We start from the raw sequence: 23,408 nt of genomic DNA on the forward strand, positions 1-23,408 counted from the left end.
CACATCCTCCACTGGGTCCACGTAGGGTTAGCATTTCCCTTCCCCTTGCTCACATCTTGGGTCATGGCCTGGAATAAAGCCCAGACGTTGATGCAACTAAAAAGAAAGATAAAAGCCTATATGACCACATTCAATAAGAAAATGTACCACAAAATGCAAAAGATGGCCGAGACAAACACATTTAGCACGTGGACAAAAGCCAATACATGAGCTCTACCCCATCATCATGGCCATCGCTCTGGTTCCTATAGGTTCTATGAGGTTTCTTCATCATATAGGAACCCATGATTGTCCCAACCCCTAGTGGGCGATGAACTGGTGGGCCTGGAATAAAGCCCAGACGTTGATGCAACTAAAAAGAAAGATAAAAGCCTATATGACCACATTCAATAAGAAAATGTACCACAAAATGCAAAAGATGGCCGAGACAAACACATTTAGCACGTGGACAAAAGCCAATACATGAGCTCTACCCCATCATCATGGCCATCGCTCTGGTTCCTATAGGTTCTATGAGGTTTCTTCATCATATAGGAACCCATGATTGTCCCAACCCCTAGTGGGCGATGAACTGCCCCACCTTAATGGGGGGAATTCATTGCTATACCTTATACATTATGCTCTAACCCCTTCAGCCTCGAGCAATTAATCAAAGAAAATCATAAAAAAGGAAAAAAGACATTAAACAAGGGTGGAAAAATCAAGGCCGGGGCACCTCATGTACCATGATTGCTCCCTCTTGCACATTATAAACCCAAGTGTGGGCTTCCTTCGTATTAGCTATCCTTGTACCCCAACATGTGACCCAAGGCTACCCCTTCTCATTCCCTACTCCATTCAGCTATCTGTCACATGCCACCACCTCTTGAGGGATGGACCTTGACTATATTATCCCATTTAGAAGTAGAAACCACTTAATACGATTATTGGTTAGCCCAATTTGGAGTTTAGGAGACATTGGCACATCTCGAAACCCATTATGGAAGGGCAGGCCATTATGAAGTCCCCACATGTGGTCCATGATTGGTAAGCTCATTTATTCGATTTCTCTAATGACATGTTTTACTGGAAGGCTAGGGGATGCATTGGATCTTATGCAAGATTTCAAATGGTGTCCATCTTGGGTTTGGTTTCGCTATACGGTGTCCTATTCCTCAAGAGGGCCACATTGGCACATGTAGGGTGTGCGTTGAGAGCTATAGGCCTCCACAACAATAGACAACACTTCATGGATCCGCACAACCATTTAAAGATTGCTCGTGGTTCACTTATTAGATGAGGGAGATGCACTTGATCCATCATGCCCAACTGGTCCCATATCTGCAACACACACTTGGCAGATGATCTAGGACTTGCATGATGATGTGGCATCACCTACACCATCATCCTAGCCCTTGCAGGTGATCTACAAGCATCTTCGACTTGTTTGGAGACCCATGAGGACACTTGTGTTCCCCATATGTCATTTGGAGCACCACATATTATTACAAGGGACCAACCCCTTGTCCATTGCTTTTGAGGGTCCTATTATTCATTGTGGCACCCATGGACCTCATTAGGCCTCTTAGAGGGCCCTATGACATGCATAGATTATTATTTGACCTCCTGAGAGGCTTACTTTTTCATTTATGAGTTAGTTTGGGGGGCTTGTCACCAAAAGTTGGATTATTAGAACATTATTTTATTTTTAGGGCTTATGTAGGCCAAGGAGGTTAATTTGAAATCCTAAGTTGTGTATATTTAAGTGAGACGAGTTCATTTCTCATCATCACTTTGGTTTGGATCTCTTATCTCTCTTGAGATTTTCGCACTTTTTCTAAGGATGAATTGGAGCTTTATGGATGAGTTTTGATGTGTGGATATTGGTCTATCTTCTCTTTGAGCTTCTTTATTGTCAATTGTGACTGGCTGGATATACTCTACTACATGTACGTACACACTTTTTGATGTTATTCTTGTTTACCTTTGTCATATATGTTGGATTGGGATTTTTGCTGTTCTAGGGCTAATTGCTACATGCATTTACTGCTTAATATTGTGGAATTTGTCTCTATTATAACATTCGTTCAATGTATGGGCCATGTAATGTGAGTGAAATCTCCTAGGGTAAAATTTGACCTTGACAAGCCATTCCTCTTGCACATCGAAGTATAAAAGCTGCAAGGTTGCTTCTTCTTGACCTAGAAGGCAAATGAAGTGATCTTGAGGCATCCTTGACTGGGAACCAAGAAATCCTACTCTTACTCAACATAGACTCCATTCTCCGAAAGATTAAGGCATTGATCTACCAAGGGTGGTCACAAAAATCCATATTTTTCTCACATCCTTCTAGGGCTGGCCACATTGGGGTGCTTAGGGCATCAATTTCCTGACAAGTTAACCATTAAAAAAATTCGATCTCCTAAGGTCTCCTGCGCTGGCCTTCCCTCTAGCTCTCCTCCAATTTTGAAGACATTTCGACGGTGGAGTTGGGAGAAAAGCCAAGCCCTAGCTCTAGGATCAAAACTTGCCCTGCCATCCCCAAGGCTAATACCTCATAGGGTCAAAGCAACATCTTCAAGGAAAATTCATTCTTTGATCCTTCCCCCACTTTGTCTAGGGTAAGAATATCATTGGTTGCTACATTTTTCCCTCATACCCTAGACCGGGTCCACTTGGCCCCGTGTGGTCCCGCTCCTTTGAAAGACCATTCTTCAAGAACCAATCGGGATACCAATTCTAACAAGGATTTTAGGGATTGGGGAACTCCTTCACAAGTTCTATCCCATAAACCTAACCCTCTAATCCTCTCTTCCTTTCTCTAGAATACATAGTACCTTGCTTAGAAAGCAAGCAACCTCCATCCTTCAAACTCTTCTGGGAAAGGGTTTAACAGGGTCACTTATATCCATCGACTTATCCATCATTGGTTATTATAGACATACCGGGTTTCCTCCCATCGATGAAAGTCCGTAAATAGAAGGGAGCCTTAACTGAGGTGATAGTGGGCTAAGTCTCCATTTGTTGCCCTTGGCCTAGTATTTGCCCTTTAGGGATCCCCCGTAGGTCCCTGCTAGTTTGAGCAGTAACATGCTTGTTACCTTTGATACCTGCACTCAAGTATATTCAAAGTCTCAAAACCAAGTGCAACCCTAGAGTCACTTACGAAGGACACCATCTCTTTCTCACTTTATGCCAACTCTCTTTTGGCTTAAGGGAGGATTCCATAGAGCAGGATGTGAAGATATGCTTTAGAAATAAGGAGGTTGGTGGATTGCCAAGGCCAGTGCCAATGGGTGATGAAGTCAAGATGAGCAATCAAGAGGGTTCTAACAATATGGAAGAATTCATAGTTAGGTTATACAAACATACTCAAATTAACCATGTGGATTTATTTCAATATGCCAAAGATTGAAGGAGTGCCCTTCCCAAGGTGCTCCTCACAACAAGTACAAAATCATCCAAGTAATACCTGTAACCATGAATCATTAAAAGAAAACCTTTTGATGAAATCATAAGTGAAGTAGACACAAGTAGGAAGCCCTCTTTATGGAATGTTCAACAGACAATGAATCTTTCTTTGACTATAATTTTCCCCAAGTTGAAGAGAGATTAGATGTAGAATGAACAACCCTAACTGAGATATTACAACAACAAATAACCTTCATATAAACCCAATGATTGCAACAAGATGAAGGGAGGGTTTTGTCTCAACCCTAACATCCTCTTATTGGAGCAAAACTGCCCTTCTACAAAGACTATTTGTGGACTATTTCAACAGATCTGTATGGTAATTTCCTCATTTGGATCTCATGCTTCAACACGTATTTGACAAGGACAAGTCAATTCAAAGGGAGAATACCAAGATCGATAACAATTATTGAGACTTGAATAATGCATGATCTTTGGTTCAAACTTCAGCAATTAGCTGAAAATGATAACTTGATTTAGATTTTGTAACTCCAATCAAACCATTGCACATGAAATGAAAGAAATTATATCTTATTTGCCAAAAACCTATGGATGAATTAGGGGAGAAGGAAGAGACATTAGACATCTTGTGTAAGGACAATCGATTGTCTTTTTATGTATATTTTTCTCATCCACTGACAATTACTCATACATTGTATTCTCTTGATTTTGGGAAACATATTGAAGTTATTGGTTCCAAGTTACTTTGTTAGAGTGGCTATATAGGGGGAGGACTTGGGAAGCATGGAGATAGTATTATTACTCTATTTGAGTCTGAGATAAAACTAATAAGAGTAGGCCTTGGATATGTTGAAACTACATCGTTGGATATGGGTCTTCCTATCCCTTCTTTTACTATGGATTTACAGGTTCTTAAACCCTTCTCTTTTGATAACTTGAAACTATATTCTACACCATCTAATTAGAGACCTTACTGTCCATGATTAAGTTATATCGATATGCTAATTATATTGATTCAATGCAATGCTCTTCACTTAAGTGTTGCCATAATTACAACCACTATAATTACAACTTGATTGTTAATAGGTGTAGATGGTAAAATTTTGATTTAGCACCCACCATTAGGAATAGTTGTAGAAGGATTGATGATTGATTATGGCGACATTTGAGCTTTTGTTTGAAAACATCTATTGAAGACTTTCAATCTCTAAACAACCATACAATTTTCATTGCTCCTTTTGATGTTTGGCTCTTATAATAATAATCTCTTGATTTTTTTGATGGTACTCTTCCTTGCTTCTTTTCTGCACATATGCTTGCTTGAAACATTCGTGTTGATCCTCGACACTCTCTCTTGAGGCACCTTTGTTGAATCACTTTCAGCTTCAGCATGTTGTCTTTGGAACCTATGTTGATTTTATTGATCTATTAGTGTATAGTTAATTCTCTTAAGTTTCTTGCTTGAAGCATTCTTGTTATCTTTGCCACTCTTTCCTTTAGGCACCTTTGTCGAATCACTTTCAGCTTGAAAATTCTCTTTCCATTATCTTCATAATATTTTTTAGATTATCTGTTGATATCATTTCTTTGACCATTTCAGCATATGCTCTTTTAAACTTGAATTTGCTTTGCTGATCTTAAGAGGTTTATGTGAGGGTGATTTAGAGGTTGCAATTTAAAGGACTCTTTGTCTAGACTTAAATCTATGTTGCCGAAGCGCAAAGCAGAGCGGGAGGGTCGGGAACATCATTTTCCAAAATACTTTGGAAGCAGAGCTTATGTTATGTATGTGTGTGTGTTTCTATTATATTGCATTTATATTAAAACACATGTAGAATGCCAAATAAGTTGCAATATATATGAAAACATGCATATTTTTACATTAATGAAGATAGAAGTAGCATCCATAGTGCATTAATGATTAATAATTAATAATTTGAGCTTCAACCATCTCGATTCCATTAATTACAAACAAATGTACACATTTTTAGGCTATAAAATAGAAAGTAGACCATTAACTTATGGAATGGGATAGGTTATCCAACAACTATCAATAATAACGAGTCATGACCAAATAATAATTCTTACAAAATTATGCCATTCACACACCAAAGTATGAAGATCAAAAGGTCCAAAACAATAAATTCAACTAGTTGCTAAACACTATGAAGCTATCATCTATGATATCTTAAGTAGTGAAAAAGGTGAAGCAGTTTTTCTAATGTCTATGATTCTATCTACTATCTCCTCTTTGCACCACCATGATTTTTGCATGGCCTCCATGTGGTGTGAGAGTTGGAGAAGGATGAAATTGTGTAGAAGAAGATGTAGGCGACATTGGAATGAATCCCTTGGTGCTATAGTTAGAGTCTTAAACACGGGGACCATGGCAGTGAATGGGGTGGCTTCTCAACTCAATTGTCATGATTTTCCATAAGAGCATTCTCCATTGGCTCTAAAACCAATACTCCATGCTCCATATTATCCTCCTTTGGATTGTTTACCCATTTCCTCAATTTTTTTATTTGTATTTGGCTCCTTATAGAAATGGGACAATGTTAAAATTGGCAACTAGGGCCAAACTCCACGTGGGTCATCTTATTTCTGGCAGCTGATATTTTTCTTGGATTCCTCTCATCGAGAGGTGTAGGATTGATCTAACGATCATCCTATTCCGACATGTATTTATGGAGATATGAATTTATTTGTATTTACTTGACAATTTGTCAAGGTCGGCCAGCAACTAAATGTGTGGAACACATCCTCAACGATTCATATAAATAGATGATACCTTGTGGCATTAGTCACTCATCTCATCTCACCTTACATTCTTCTCTCTCTTCTTATTTGATTGGGTACACACAAGGAGCAACATCTCTCTCACGTGGGAAGGAGGAGGACGCAGGACTGTTTGACTGTGTTGACCGAGTTTGACCAGGGCTGCAGAAAGTATCTTTGACCAGTGTTGACCAACATGGACCTTTCTTGGACTGCGGTTTTGGTGTGGCTGTCTCTCTTAGGCAGGCACAGATTGTGGCACACAAACCAAGGCAATCTGACCTCAGGTTTGGCCAGCATTGACTGCCTAATTGCTGGCTGCAGGTTGACTTCTGTTGACCTTCCTTTGACTGAGTTTTTCAGACTGTTTTTGGGTTGCCTCTTCTTGCTGTTGGAGGCCGAGTTGACTGGGATATTGACCAAGCTGATTAGAGGTCAATTTTGACTTGTTTGACCAGCTTTGACTTTGCTGGTTAGGGTTTTGCTGCTGCTGTCATAAAATTACAGAATTGTAAATTTGTACTATTTCTCTCTCTGCTGAATTATTTAAGATTATAGAAGAATTGATCAAAGGGTTTCCCCACATTGGGGTTTGTCCCTAGCTAGCCGCCACATCTGGTGTCTCTTGTCTTGGCTTATCTTCTGTCGATTTATTTATGTTCTATCAACGTTTTACTTTATGTTAATGTGATTGCTAAACAATGAAATTGACATTGGGCTAATAAGAAGAAATTGAAGTAAATTGCACTAAGCATAGAACATGCCATAACTTAACAGGCAACAATCACAAGTAGTAATGAACATAAACCAATCTCTTCGACCATTTTACATTCATTTGTTTCTTTTGATGCTATGGATGAATGTTGAAACTATATGTGCTCCAACAACTCTTTGAAGAAGAACTATTCACGACTTGTGAAAGAGCCTGTGTTGCCAAATGTTGCATGGTACCGCCATGCACATTCCACCACTCAAGAGAAGTTAGATTCCCTTGATCTCTAATTGCATGGTTGGTCCCAAAAGCATCATTGTTGATGGCCCAATTGTCTTCGTATGGTGTCACACTCCTCATCAGGGACCAATTTGTCTAAAGCTTTCATATAACCAACTTGAACCTCTATATTTTGGTGTGGTTTTTTCTTGGACCAACTGCTAAGTGTTGGTGATTAAAGTCATGATAGATAATAGTATTTAGGTGTGAGCATATATGCATAAGTCATATGGTGGAATATTTGGCATTTCCCACCATTTTTTGACCTCTACACGAATATGATTATACAAGTTGACATCTCTAGGCTAACTAGTGTCTTTAATTTGCCACTAGTGTGCTATCCATATGCTCATTGACATCCTTAATGATTGGCCAATCTGAATGTACAAAACTAATCATGTGATAAATCGGCTTGGTGAATTGCAAAACATATTGAATTTGCAACCAAAAATGAATATCAAGACCAGTCTTCTCTGCATTAGCATCATCTTTATCAATGCTCAATTCATCCCATGCATTACTTATCGCCATAGCACCCAAAGGTTGTCTCACTTTCATTAGGCGCCTAAAGGGGAGGAAATGGCTAGTAAATCAAGTTTTTGCAATCTTAAGTAGTTGCAACCTAGAGTGAATGCTAGAAAAGTGATTCACCCTTGTATGCCTAATGACAAATTTGATGAGTTGCTTACCTCCCTTGTACAAGTCATTAATCCATCCACATTCTTTATGTTATACAATATCATGCATCAAAAGGTTCAAGGTGTGCACCGACCACCCTGGCCAAAATATGTGTGCATGAACTCGCTTAATGATTTTACCTGTTCCTTTATAATTCCCTGCATTATCAATGATTACTTGAATCACATTAGAAGGGCCAATGTCATTATGGTTTTCAGTAGGGGCTTTGAAATGGTTTGAGTAGATGCAATGATCAAGGAGAAGTTAAGTGTCATAAGAAACACTGCATCGCTAGTAGAAACATTAAGAAAATTTATCAAATGTTGGTTTTTAACATTTGTTCTCTTGTCAGATACAATGGATACCCCAAAGTCCCCCACTCATTTATAAACCATGTTAAAGCTCTTTGACTTTTTGCTTTTTCCCTATATAGTATTGCAATCTATCTTTCTCATAGTTGGGGCTCGTGTGTCCTTTGGCAGCTTCATTGATGACCTTAACCATATCATGCTAATATTGGGAGCGAAGCACATTGAATGGTATACCCCAAACATAGAGAAATCACCACTTTGGTATCCACTTCATCCCTACCATCAATATCAAGGAAATCTACAATTGTTTTTCTAGATCTAAAGGTTCTGAAACCATGAGGAGATGGAGATGTGTTGCCATGAATTCTAGATGATGCATCTAGTGATTGAAGATTTTGTTTTTTTTACCATGATTTCTTTGTGCATATTCCTATATATTGATGTGTTATTATCTTTCTTCCTTTGATATCTTAGGGCAAACTGAGATCGCAGTAGCACCCTTACTGTCATCACTCTCCATTAACCCACAAAGATGCCTCCACACATGAGTATATGAATCACTATGACGTAAAAGATTAGTGGTTCCACCACCTCTTCCCCCCAATTGTCATCACTCTCCATTAACCCACAAAGATGCCTCCACACATGTGGATATGAATCGGTATAAGGTTTTCCTTGATAACAATCACTATGACATAAAAATTTAGTGGTTCCACCACGCCCCCCCTTTCTATTGTCACCACTCTCCATTAACCCACAAATATGCCTCCACACATGAGTATATGAATTGATATAAGGTTTTCCTTGATAACAATCACTATGACATAAAAATTTAGTGGTTCCACCAACTCCCCCCAAGTTTTGTCACATACAAGTGGGTTAATGAAGCTTTGCAACCTTTATTATCCTTTCCATTGTTACCTTCATCCTCTTCAAACTCCTCATCATCTTCATACATTGGGTCACTATGAGTATGATAAATATTATCTTTTTCCGTTTCTTCCTTTTGATGCATATGCCTGACCAACACCATGAGAACCAAAATTGGAATGGTATACAAAAGAAGACCATTTTTCTCAAGTCTTAGATGAACAACCTGCAAAAAAATGACGGAGAAGAATGAATAGGAAAGAGTAGGAGAAGAGGAAAAAAAACAAACAAAAGGAAATAAAGCAGTTGGGGTTTGTGCTTGCCTCATTAGCTCTTGAAATAGATGGCAGCCCTTCTTTCCTTGAAGCTCCTCCTTTTTCACTCCTCCAAGCTCTCCTTTGCCCTCTCCTCCAAAGCTCCAAGATCTCCTTTTCTCTCTCCTCCAAGCCCATATTTGTTTTCTTCACTTTAAGTTCAAGCAAACAAAGATGAAAGAATGAGTAAAAGAGAGGGAAGAGATTTTTTTTCATCCTGACTTTTCCCCTTAATCATAAACCTACCCTAGTTCCTAGCTCTACCTAAACATTAGAAAAAATTATAATTTTTCATTAATGTGTGGGAGCATCCACCCTTCTTAGGGAGTGTGTAGGGAGCAACTTGGGAGTGAATTAGGAGCGTCCTCCTTGACTTTGGGAGCGTCATGCTCTCAAATTGGCAGGGAATGTCTCAATGGTCGAGAGCACGCTCCCAGGGGTGCTCTCCTTTGGAGCATGGTTTCAGCGTGGCAGGGGGAGGCGGGCCCTGGGGGGGTTGTTCCCAGTAACACTGGTCTAAACCTGTCTTTGTTTCTCCAATTCCAAAGAGGTTCTTGTGAAGATGTTTGGATGGTTATAGTTTTGTAGATGTACTCTCCAGTGAGATCTTGTTCTATGGATGTACTTTTCTCCAGATTGTTGACAAAGGCTAAACTATGAATTTGCATTCTCAGCTTGGGATGAAGGAAGTTGTCTTTTAAGGGTGATAATAGTAACACTTCTTCCTTACCTCGAAGTCAAACTTAAGGGAGGATGCTGTTGAAATTTCTAAGTTTGACATGTCAGAAATCCTTACTGCATTATCTGGTTTATTTCACCTACTTGTTTATTCCTTAACAAGTTATTTATCCATATAAATACTGAAAATAAACACAAATGCAGTCTCAACTCATATACAGATCATCAACTGAAATAATAGACTAACACACAAGGGAAACCGTTATTTTTGGACAATTGTCCCTGGAAAAACCCAATGTGGGAAAATCGGTGCAACAGTTTTGAGGGTTTTATTATTATGCAGATTTCTTGAGAACAATTAGGATGCCAAACTGGCTCACCCAACAAAGATTTCTACATGGCAGTAATACCTCTTCTCGGACGCAGATATTCAGCTTCTCAACACTAGTTTGCCCCACGAAAATCCTTCCGACGCTTCTGCTAGCCTCTGCGTAGCTCTGGAACCCCTTGCGTCAGCCCTCTGCCTCTCTGCGTCAGCTCTCTGGCCTTCTGCGTCACCCACGCAGGCCCCTCAGCCTCTGCGCAGTCTCTAGCTGCCTCTGTGTAGCCTCCTCAGTCACTGCGCTAGCCCTCTGGCACTATCTCTGCCTCTCTGCTATGTACTCACTGACCCTCGTTGCAACTCAGATCACTTGTTCGAATTTTCTCAACAAACCCCGCTCCAGAAAATCTAACTGATTGATCAATCTTGGTGTATCTCTTACTGACCCTCAAACCTCCTCTTATACTTTTCTTGTTGAGTCTTCAACGACCGAGATTAAGTCCCTAATCAACGACTAAGATTAGATTTGGCTTGATCCATGTCATTTAGAACATTCTCACCTAGTTTTATATTAATACCCATTAATATTTTAATTTTCCTAGGTTTAGACTTAGGAACTCCATTAAAAATATTAATTATTTTAATATTTATTTAATCGGGTGGAATTTCCCCAAACCATTTCTGGGTCTTGGAGATATCATGTGCTTTAGCTTCTCCACCGGTTTTCATGGCTAGCGCACATTTGATGCTACCTCAAATCAACACTCCCTCTTAGCAAGGAATGTGCTCTAGTAATGCTCCACCACTGAACATCACACTGATCATCCAGCACCGGTACTTGTGCTAATACTTGGCATGCCCAACATCCATTGCACTGTTGCCTCCTGTACTGCTACCCATGTCTCTGCCACTGCCACTGCTACATCTGTATTGCAGCTCCCTCTGAACATCCTACATCATACTGCCCATAGCACTACCACTGCAACTCAGTTACCGAGAAGTAAGCAACTGATCTACCCAAGTCCTGACATCCTTGTCAGTCTGGAAGCTTCCTGATGCTGAAGCTACCTCTGTTGTTATTTGGTGCTCCCTCTGCTGCCTCTGCGTTGCTGCAACCACCTCCGTACCTCTCACATTGCTGCAACCTCCACTGTGCATCTCACACTGCAACAAACACCTCTATGCATCTTGCATTGCTGCAACCCCCACTGTGCTGCTACAGACCCCAGCCTAGCATTGCCTTGTTGCTCCATCCGCATCATGCTTCTACCAACATCTGTCATCTTGCTACTGTCATTCGCGGCTCCTGTAGCTGGATATGATCCAAGAGTTTGGTTACCTCTAGGATCCTGCCCCTCATCTTCTGTAGTCCTCCTGACTACAGCTCGATGTCTCCCCACCTCTTCTCTAGAGGTGCATGAGCAGTCATGGAACAGTCGTCATCAGTCTCGACTTCTTTCTCCGCCTTAGCCAAAGTTGCCTTGGAGTTAGAAGCCTCTCCCTTATTCTTCTTCCTAGGACACTGGGTTGCATAATGACCCAACTCCCCACAATGGAAGCACTTCACCTTGGAAATGCCCTTCTTCTTCCTCTTCCCTTGCTATCCTGCAGATGCGAAGGCCGCATCCTCCTCCTCCTCTTTCTTGATTCGACCTCCTTTGCTGCTACTCGCCTTGGTCAATGTCTGATCTCTTCTTGGCGAAGAGTTGCTCACATCTCTTCCCATCCTGGAAGATCAGATTTGCCCAAAATGCTTTGGACAAATGTCTTCTAATCCTCAGAGACTGCATTCAGGGCAATCCTCACCATGAACTCTTGATCCGGTGTGGCCCTTATGGAAGTAAGTTGGTCTCGAATCTCTTGCAACCTGCTGAGGTATAGATCTATCTGCTCCCCTTTCTACATCTGATACGACCACATCTAATTCTCCAGCAACATCTTTCTCTACACGGAAGTGCCCTGATACAATGTCGTCAAGGTATCCCACATCTCCTTTGTCGTGTTCTTCTTGACAATATGTGGTACTACATGATCCTTAACCCCATCAAGGATTATGCACTTTGCCTTCGCCATTGCATCCTCATACCTTTCATTATTAGCTGGGTCGACTGGGATAGCCACAGTTCTCAAGGCGAAGCCGTTGATGCGATGTCTATCCAAAACAGACAGGATCCTAGCCTTCCAGATGACAAAGTTGGAGGCCCCGACCAACCTGTCCTGATCCTTCAGTCCGTTCATTGCCATCTCCGCTCCTTTTCTGGACGCCCTCCGAGTCTCGACTTTCCTCCTGGAAGTTCTCTCCTAGACTCCCTGTGAATCTTGACATCCCTCCTGGAAGTTCTCTCCTAGACTCCCTTTGAGTCTTGATTTCCTTGCTGGAAATCTTCTCGCCAACTGTCGATTCGCTCCTCTCCGATCCTCTTTGCAACTGCAACTTGGATCTGGATTTCTTGGCTAGAAATCTGTCAAGGCAACGACTCCCTCTACCTTGGTTCTGTCCCGTTAGGTACTGTTCTGCTTCGACAACAACAACACCCCACCAGCTTCCTAATCCACAATTTGCCCACAACTACCTATGCCCCAACAACTGAAGAAACTGAGCCTTCCAGCTCTGCGAAATCCCGAGAAATGGTTGAATCACTCCTCTGGCCAACTGCGTCAAGCCTACCTGATTGAGTAGGATGACATGGCTCTTCGTGAGCCTCTTCTGCCTCTCTCTGCCTCTGCACTGGCCCTCTCTCTAGCTCGAAATGATGATGCAGGCCCTCTGTGTCACTCCTTCTCTGCTGCCTTCTGCTTAGGAACAACTCTGTCTCTCGGGACAACTGTTTCTGCTGCAAATTTTCTAATTTCTGCTGGTGCCTTCAGTTCTCCTGTGATCTGCAATGCTTTGATACCATGTTGAAATTTCTAAGTCTGACACGTCAGAAATTCCTATTGCATTATTTGGTTTATTTCACCTACTTGTTTATTACTTAACGAGTTATTTATACATATAAATATTGAAAATAAACACACATGCAGTCTCAACTCATATATAGATCATCAATTGAAATAATAGACAAACACACAAGGGACATCGTTATTTTTGGACAATCGTCCCCAGAAAAACCCAATGCGGGAAAATCGGTGCAACAATTCTGAGGGTTTTATTATTATGCAGATTTCTTGAGTACAACTAGGGTGCCAAACTGGCTCACCCAACAGAGATTTCTACACGGCAATAATACCTCTCCTCGGAAGTAGATATTCAGATTCTCAACACTAGTCTGCCCCACGAAAATCCTTCCAGTGCTTCTCTAAGGCTTTGTGTCAGCCCTGATAGCCTCTGCGTAGCTCTCGAACCCCTTGCGTCAGCCCTATGCCTCTTTGCGTCAGGTCTCTGGCCTTCTGTGTCACCCACACAGGATGTGTCACCCACGCAGGCCCCTCAGCTTCTGTGCAGTCTCTAGCTGCCTCTGCGTAGCCTCCTCAGTCACTGTGTTGGCCCTCTAACACTATCTTAGCCTCTGCTATGTACTCACTGCCCCTCACTACAGCTCAGATCACTTGTTCGAATTTTCTCAGCAAACCCTGCTCCAGAAAATCGAATTGACTGATCAATCTTGGTGTATCTCCAACTGACCCTCAAGCCTCCTCTTATAATTTTCCAGTTGAGTCTTCAACAACCGAGATTAAGTCCCTAATCAACAGCTAAGATTAGATCTGACTTGATCCATGTCATTTAGAACATTCTCACCCAGTTTTATATTAATACCCATCAATATTTTAATTTTCTTAAGTTTAGATTTAGGAACTCCATTAAAATATTAATTAATTTAATATCTCTCTAACTGGGTGGAATTTCCCCAAACCATTTCTGGGTCTTGGAGATCTCATGTGCTTTAGCCTCTCCACTAGTGTTCATGGCTAGAGAACATCCGATGCTACCCCAAATCAACAGATGCTAATGTTAATTAATCTTACATAGAGTTAAATAATTCTAACCAGTGATGTGACTGGTCACAGGTCTCATCATTTGTTGTTTATATGGATATAGGGGCCTTGTGCACATTGTATCATTCAACTCAAAATTTTTAGCTTATTGATTATTTGCTTTTGAGAGCATTTCATGGGTCTTGTCACTTGTTCTATGCTGTGCTTATGATTAAATAATAATTGATCCTAGATCTAAATTCTAATATTATCATGTTTACCTGCCTTCAAAATGCACTCGAGCAAGGGACAATGCCTGCATTCATGAATGCAATTAGGACAAATGCCTCATCTTGCTTGTAGCCTGGGGCTAGCTCAAGTGGTTGAGTACTTTGAGCTTCATGTAGGAGGTCTCCCGTTGATTCTCCGAGCTGGCTGCCTCTGTTGTGTACTCTTATTATCCCTGCGGGGTGAGGTGTCATAATCAGTGCCAATGGGTTTGCACTGGGTACAATCTCTGAATGCAGGGAAGTGCCTGGGAGTTTCCCCTCAAAGCTTTCCTTAGAAAAAATGCCTCTATATGCTTGCAGTTTTGACACAATTGATCTACTACTCTTGGCTGTCAAAGCCTAAAGGTGGCCTATCACTTGGGTACTATTGCATAGGACTTTGCATTTTTTGAAAAATGAACATTTTCTTTGACAGAAGTTCCTTGTCATTTTGCTCACCTTTTGCCGTTGAACATGATTACAAATACAACAATTACTAACAACTATGCATCCAATATATTTTAATATCTTACTGGCACGAGTTCGTTATTTCATGATCTACACTTAATGACTATAATGTTTTACCAGTAAATTTAGCAGCTTAATGCATTTTATGGTCATTAGATAACAAAATTAGCTGAATTGGGATGGAAATCATTACATATTTCAAGCTCCTGTTGTAGTATAGTGATCTTGAGAATCCATGGAATATGGACTCAAAACTTTTTGGATTGCATGTGTTCTTTATTTCATGATCTACACATAATGACTTCAATGTTTTACCAGTAAATTTAGTATCTTATTGCACTCTATAGTCATTAGATAACAAAATTAGCTGAATTGGGATGAAAATCAGTACATCCTTCAGGCTCCTGTTGTAGTGTAGTGATCTTGAGACTCCATGGAATATGGACTCAAAACTTTTTGGACTGCAGTCAATAGACGACTTGATGAATGGGTGAAGCTTGAACAACTTGAACTGGACTCTGTGGAGACTGATGCGGATGAGAAGGTTGATGACAAGGTATGTTCAAATTTTTTCACAAAAATGTTGTAGTTCTTTCATCAATGATATACAATCAAATTTTTACTTGCATGGGTGATAATTGTGGTTGCACACCCCACACCCCCACAACCCCTGGGGTTATTATTGTTTCTCAGGCTTGGTTACAATTTGGTCTTTTCTGATTAACCACATTGAAATGTTTTCCTGTTACTACTGGTTGTGAATGTGCTTTTATTATCATTACTATCAGAATCATTCAACATTTCATGTAGTAGGTTAATCTCAAAAGAAAAAACATTTGCAAATCGAAACACTGGAAGCTATGATACTTATTTTTTATATCCCTGGTGATTTTTGCAGGCGGGAAGCTTGAAAATGACCCGCCATCAAAAAAGAAAGATAGATGAAACTCATGTGGAGGTAAGGATTTGACATATATTGTCTCCATTAAGTCTATAGACGAACTAGAATATAATATATATCCAAAGCATGTCAAATGCATTTCCTATGTTCTAGTTATGCACTGTAAAAGTTTTTTACTCTCCTCTTTTACACTTGATTTCAGAGTTATATTATAAATATAAACACGTTGAATTTATGTTAGTTAATTTTTAAAATAATATTCTTGAAATTGTAAAATGCAAAGTGGTTGTGTCTTATCTCTTCTGTAGACTCAGTTATTTTGTACCATTCTGATGCACACAAAACCCTTTTGGTTGATCCCCCCTCATCATATATAAACAGAAAAAATACATGGAGTAAACAAAAGATAAATCATAGGACATTTCATAATATAATATAAACTAGATCTATATAAATAACTGAATAGACATGCAAACATAGTTGTCCTAGCACATGTGCCAAACACAAGGGTGCCATTGATATAGAGTTTTGTATTTGATCAAACTGCAATCCCCTAAAGAGCTTCCTACATATTGACATTATTTCCTTTCTAAGCCTTTATCTGGTAACATTCCCAAGTTGCAACTAAATGGAATATTTGACCTTTAAACCATCCTAACCAAAATTCTGGAGCGAACAGCCCATTAATTGACAGAAATATATATTTTACTTATAACTTTTTGATTGATGATCATTTTACATTGAGGGTCCCTGGCTTATATACTGCCATGGGTGCCCTTTTGGGAAAGGTGTTAAGTTATGGTATGTTCTATGCTTATAACAGTTTACTTATTTTTCTTATTATTATCCACAGATTAGCAATCACATGTACATAAAGTAAAGTGTAGATAGAACATTAAACGATCGACAAAAAACAAGCCAAGACAAGAGACACAAGATGTGGTGGCTAGCCAGGGACAAACCCCAATGTGGGGAAATCCTTTGATCAAATCTTCATTTATCTTCAATTATCCAGCAGAGAGAAATAGTACATAAATCTGATTCACATCAGCAGCAACAAACCCTAGATTAGCCAAACTAGGGTAGCCAATATCTTGCAAATCGACTGTCGGATCGGCTTGATTCCACCACCAAAAAATGTGGCCTTCAGAGGAGATCCAGATGGACCTACAACGCAGTTCTGAGGAGGGAGTCTTCTGGTCAACGCTGGTCAAACTTAGGTTCTGCAGTTGCTGTCCTAAAACTGTGTCCTTCCTTCCACATGTGTGAGAGAGAGTCTCTTTTCTGCGCAGTAGAGAAGAGCCTCTTTTCTGCGCAGGAGAGAGAGAGATGCAATGTTACTTGGGAGCGGGAGCGGGAGCGGGAGCGACCATTTTCAGAAGCTCCCGGTTTGGGAGCGAATCCCGGAGCGATTTTTTAAAAATATATATATTTTTTATATTTTTTAATTTTTGATACATATATGTCAACAAAAACATGTAGAATGATGAATTAGATATAAAAAACATAAAAAAGCATAGATTGAACCATATAACAACAATCATCTAGAAGTTATAATCTTCATCAACCACGTCCGCAAGTTAGTAACATAGTAACATACAACATATTGAGTCTCATGATTCATCAATCTTAAAGTTTCAAGCTTTCAAAATTCAATATATAACATTTATCATCATTGATCACCAAAGTTGTACTTGTAAGCTAAGTGTAACCATTACAACAAATAATATCTAACATGAAATGAAATGTTATAAAATGAAACGAAATGAAACAACTTTCAACTTTCATGAAGCATCATATTCATAATTCATTACTAATGAGTTATAATTGCCAACTTCAAACTTAAATTGTCATATATTGTTTAAAAAAATATCATAATAAATATGAAAGAGTCAATAGTTATAAAAGCTACTAGAAACTAGAGAAGAGAAGTAAATCTATTATCTATTTCTTATGCTTGGGCCTCTTGCCACCACGAGAAATGTCTAATTTTTTAGTCTTGTTGCAAAATCAGGATCTTTGTCATTAATATCACCCTCCAAGCATTAATATCCAGAGGTATCTTTGTCATTACCTTTGTATCTGTATAGGGATCTTTGTCATTAATATCACCCTCTAAGCATTAACATAAGATAGAAAAAGCATAGCATGTCAAGTCAAGATTTTGTTTGAGTGATGCGTACATTTTTAGAAGGGTCATGATAGAGGAGTTCGACAACCAATGTCACTAACATCAAGGTACATAGAGGGATTGGTACTCTTGATTAAATATGAGTTCCATACCCTAATACATGACAAAATTCAATGGAAACATTGCAATCCCCCAATCCTGAAATCCTGAAAAACTGATAAGTCTGCTGGATTTTGAATGAAATCTAAAATTCTACTTTCTCCATATGAAATCCAATGAGGACGAAACCACTCTCAAACATCCTGAGTCATTTCATGGTAATGTTAAAAATTTAAGTAAAAGGATGAAAATGAAAATTAAAGAAAATGTCACTTTTACTTTAAGAATTTAACATTACCATGAATAGCATATCAATACTAGGGCCTAGACTTGATCATTAAGTTGCCCCACTCAAAAACTATTTGTTTCTTTCAAAAAAAATTGCATTTCGAACATTACTACAAAAAAAAAAAATGCAAAAAAGGCAAAACGCTCCCGAAAACGCTCCCGAAAAGGCAGGGAGCGAATTTTTTTTTAGGGAGCGCGCTCCCGAAATCGGGAGCGATTTCGGGAGCGCGCTCCCGACCCGCTCCCGCGCGGATCGGGAGAGGGAGCGAGGGGGGGGGGGGTGCTCCCCCGCAACACTGGAGAGATGTGATGAGATGAGTGAGTCCAAATGAGGAAAAAACCTCCTGTATTTATACACCACTGTTGATGTTTGAATAGATGCGAATATTGGGCTTCTGAGCCTACATGAGTTGTAGGTCGGCTTGATAATTATTCCATAATCAAAATAAATTCATACTTTCATAAATATTTATCGGAATCGGATGATCTTTAGATCAATCCTACACCTCTAGACGAGAGGAATCTAATAAAAATATTATCAGCCATGATTAAGATGACGCACATGGAGTTTGGCCCTAGTTGCCAATTTTAACACCCCCTCTCAACTAGGGAGAACTCCATCTGCAATCTGTCTGTCAGTCACTACTATTCATCCATCAAATGCACTGTCCTGTACAGCTTGACCCCTGCTCTGCTCTGCTTTATCCTGCCTGCTCTGCTCTGTTCTGTTTTGATTTGCTTTGCTCTGCTTTGTTATGCTTTATCCGAATTATGAAGAGGAAGAAATTATTCGAGGATTTATCATACTGACTCAAAGTTAGTCTCAGAGTGTGTACCGCTAGTCCCAGACCAGTGTCATCCGACCCGAAGTCAACGTCATAGTGGGTACAACTCCTACCACTGGTCCCAGAGCAATATCATCTTCCACTGACTCAAAGTCAGTCTCAGAGTGTGTACCACCAGTCCCAGACCAGTGTCAACCGACCCAAAGTCAGCGTCATAGTGGGTGCCACTCCTACTATTGGTCCCAGACCAGTATCATCAGTCTCGGAGAGTGTACCACTAGTCCCAGACCAGTATCATCAGTCTCGGAGAGTGTACCACTGGTCCCAGACCAATCTCAACCGACCCGAAGTCAGCGTCATAGTATGTACCACTCTCACTGGTCCCAGACCAGTCCTTCACTGACCCGAAGTCAGTCTCAGAGTATGTACCACTGGTCCCAGACCAGTCTCAACCGACCCGAAGTCAGCGTCATAGTGGGTACAACTCCTACCACTGGTCCCAGACTAGTATCATTGATCCCAGATCAATGAAGGTCATCCTAGCATAGGGAGTACGGTAGATACAGCAATGCGTCCATCGATACTACTATGGTCCCTATCCTCATTTCCTTTCTCATTGATCAGATGAGAGGTACTTCCCATGAGTCCCATACTGCATGGGTAGGATGCTTTGACAGGAGAACTTAATCAATCCTGTCCTCACATGAGAACTAATCATTCTGCTACATAAATGCCATGGAGAACACATCATCCAGGCCTCACAGGAGAACTAATCATCCTGCTACATAGTCATCATGGAGAACACATCATCCAAACCTCACAGGAGAACCAATCATCCTGCTACATAGTCACCACGGGGTGTACATGTATACCACCAGGGGATGGTGAATCACCCTATGGTCATATGTCGCTCCAAGAAGTACCCCGCACCCCCCCCGAAGCTCTTAGAGCTCAATGCATCATATAGGACCCTCATCAGAGGGTCTTTGAACAACACCAAGTTGTTCTCAGAAAGTCAGGAATTTGACTTTCCCTAGGGGCTTTGTCAGAATGTCGGCGACTTGTTCATCTGTACCGATATGTTGGAGCCTTATTGCTCCTCGCTGCACCATATCTCGAATATGGTGGTACTTGATATCGATATGCTTGGAGCGATCATGAAATACGAGATTCTCTGACAAACGAATCCCACTTTGGTTGTCACATAGGATCACGGTGGTATCCAATGTAAATCCAAACAGCTCATTGAAGAGCTTTCGCAACTAGACTACCTCACAAGAGGCCATGCTAGCAACAATATACTCTACTTCGGCGGTGCTCAAAGCCACCGACTTCTGCTTCCTGCTCATCCAGGATATCGAAGCAGATCCCAAGGTGAAACAGCACCCGAAAGTGCTCTTACGGTCCACCACACTGCCTGCCCAATCAACGTCAGTATATCCAAGTAGTCTCACATCTTCGACAGTGTATCTTAACCCATAAATGATTGTGCCACGAAGATATTTCAACAGATTCTTGGCACCAATCCAATGTATGTGGTGAGGTTCAACCATATGTTGACTCAATGTGTTGACTGCAAAGCGTATGTCTGGATGGGAGTTCACTAAGAACATTAATGCTCCGACGAGTTGACGATACTCGGTGGCATTTCGCAAAACAGTTCCAGCAGCACTATTGCTTAACCTTTTGAAGTCAAGCTCCATCGCGGTAGTTACGGGCTTGCAATCCACCATACCGAATCTCTCTCCAGAATCTTCACCACATATTTTCCTTGAGATAGGAAAATTTCCCTTGGCTTCTACCAAACTTAGAGTCCTAGGAAATAGTGCATCAGTCCTAGGTCCTTCATTTCAAATTTCAGAAGCCAACTCCCTCTTACATTTGTGAATAAGAGGGTCTGCGCCTGTTAGGAAGAGGTCATCCACATACAACACCGGTATGAGAGGTTTGTCATTTTCAACCTTAAAGTAAAGGTTAGGATCGGCTTCACTCCTAGTGAATCCCAACTTCATCAAGTAGCTATCGATCCTCTCAGACCATGCTCGAGGTGCTTGCTTCAACGCATAGAGAGCTTTCTTCAACCTGCATACATGAGATTTTTGATCATAAATCTCAAATCCTTTGGATTGCTCCACGTAGACCTCTTCTTTGATCGAACCATGCAAGAACGCGATCTTGACATCCATTTGATATAGGTTTCATCCTTGTGAAGCTGCAAGGGCTATGATCGAGCAGATGGTGGTATATCTGGCAACACTCCTTGATCTTCTAGGGTTAGATTGATAGACATCTTCCATCCGTAATAGTCAGCTTTCTCAAGGAGCTTGTCCTCGGCAGGAAAGAGTGATGAGGACCCCATAGTTCTTTTAGGATAGCCTTGCCAATCTTCTCTTCGGTGATTGCTCTTGCTCTTGCTCGGGCTTTGTCTTCACCTCAGCTATGATACCATGTTAGGTTATGGTATGTTCTATGCCTATAAAAGTTTACTTATCTTTCTTATTGTTATCCACAGATTAACAATCACATGTACATAAAATAAAGTGCAGATAGAACATTAAATGATCGATAGAAAACAAGCCAAGACAAGAGACACACGATGTGGTGGCTAGCCAAGGACAAACCCCAATGTGGGGAAACCCTTTGATCAAATCTTCCTTTATCTTCAATATTCCAGCAGAGATAAATAGTACATAAATCTGATTTACATCAGCAGCAATAAACCCTAGATCAACCAAACTAGGGCAGACAGTATCTTGCAAATCGACCGTCGGATCGGCTTGATTCCACCACCAAAAAATGCGGCCTTCAGAGGAGATCCAGATGGACCTACAACGCAGTTCTGAGGAGGGAGTCTTTTGGTCAACGCTGGTCAAACTTAGGTTCTGTAGTTGCTGTCCTAAAACTGCGTCCTTCCTTCCACATGTGAGAGAGTCTTTTTTCTGCGCAGGAGAGAGATAGAGAGATGTGATGAGATGAGTGAGTCCAAATGAGGAAAAGACCTCCTGTATTTATACACAACTGTTGATGTTTGAATAGATGCGACTGTTGGGCTTCTGAGCCTACATGAGTTGTAGGTCGACTTGATAATTATTCCATAATCAAAATAAATTCATATCTCCATAAATACTTATTGGAATCGGATGATCTTTAGATCAATCCTACACCTCTCGACAAGAGGAATCTAATAAAAATATTATCAGCCATGAATAAGATGACCCACAGGGAATTTGGCCCTAGTTGCCAATTTTAACAAAAGGGCATGATCTTATGATCGTGCCCTTTCATCTAATCAACTTAAAATTACCCTAATTAATTTTTACATAACACATTCATGACAGTTTACTTGTAGTAGACATAATAACATTAAATTGCAGCATGTTTTTCTAACAGAAACATAATTATATTAAGATATCCGAGTTTCAAGCTGCTTCAACAATACCTTTATGTAGGCAGTAAAGACTGATTGGCTTAGAAGATAAGATTAGGTGAGATAATTTTATTAATGTTCGATGACTGACCACAAAAGTAGGTCAATGGGATTGAAGAGTACAACCAATATGCATATAATGTGGGAGTGCAAGCTCAACTCTTAGAAAATGCTGAAAATAATATAAAGAAAAAAAATATACAGAAGTAGAACATCACAAGACATGTAGAAAACCGTGACAAAGTTATGGTGATACAAAATACTGAATGAGTTTGTTCAAGATAGAAAAGGTGGACAACTCAAGAACCTGTCAATAGAGAGAGAGATCAGACGATGAGGCTAATGATGCCAAGGTCTCTCAAGTTTGATGGTTGAGGGCAATGGGGTGAATGGGGCATTGGCTTGCTATCAGAGTCCTTTGAAACCATTGAGGGTCCAGTTGTATGATCTTGTGGGGGTGTATGAGCGAGGAAAACTCCTAGCATCTGAGGTGGAAAGAAGGAAACTTCGAATGGATCTTTGGCCGCGCCTATGGAAATAGGAAGTAGTTTGCCGAGGAGGCCCTCTACTCTTGACCCATCTAGCGTTGATCTCTCTAATGCTTTGAGAACGTGTGGCTTGATATATGGTCCAACACCTTTGAGCTGGTCTCAATAATATTGGTTGGTGTCCTAGAGGGAGAGGTTGAGGAGAAACTCGAGGTCTCACCATTCAACTATCTGGTACACTCTTCGGTTGTGCCTGTTGCTTGTTGCTTTGGTTTGGTGGAGCA

General features: G+C 40.5%; 1 protein-coding gene across 1 annotated transcript in view; it reads left to right on the forward strand.

Moving 5' to 3' along the window:
- Nucleotides 1–23,408, forward strand: part of LOC149164242 (histone acetyltransferase of the MYST family 1-like) — a 168,849-nt gene that overhangs the window by 14,355 nt on the left and 131,086 nt on the right. Inside the window, exons 2-3 of the mRNA XM_089432001.1 lie at nt 15,473–15,561; nt 15,904–15,963. Coding sequence (XP_089288127.1) covers nt 15,473–15,561; nt 15,904–15,963 — 149 coding nt within the window. The remainder of the gene's footprint in view (nt 1–15,472; nt 15,562–15,903; nt 15,964–23,408) is intronic.

Source organism: Pinus tabuliformis, chromosome 5_1 (genome assembly GCF_031772625.1).
Source record: "Pinus tabuliformis cultivar Carrire ecotype Pingquan chromosome 5_1, CPIR1, whole genome shotgun sequence".
Taxonomy (NCBI): domain Eukaryota; kingdom Viridiplantae; phylum Streptophyta; class Pinopsida; order Pinales; family Pinaceae; genus Pinus; species Pinus tabuliformis.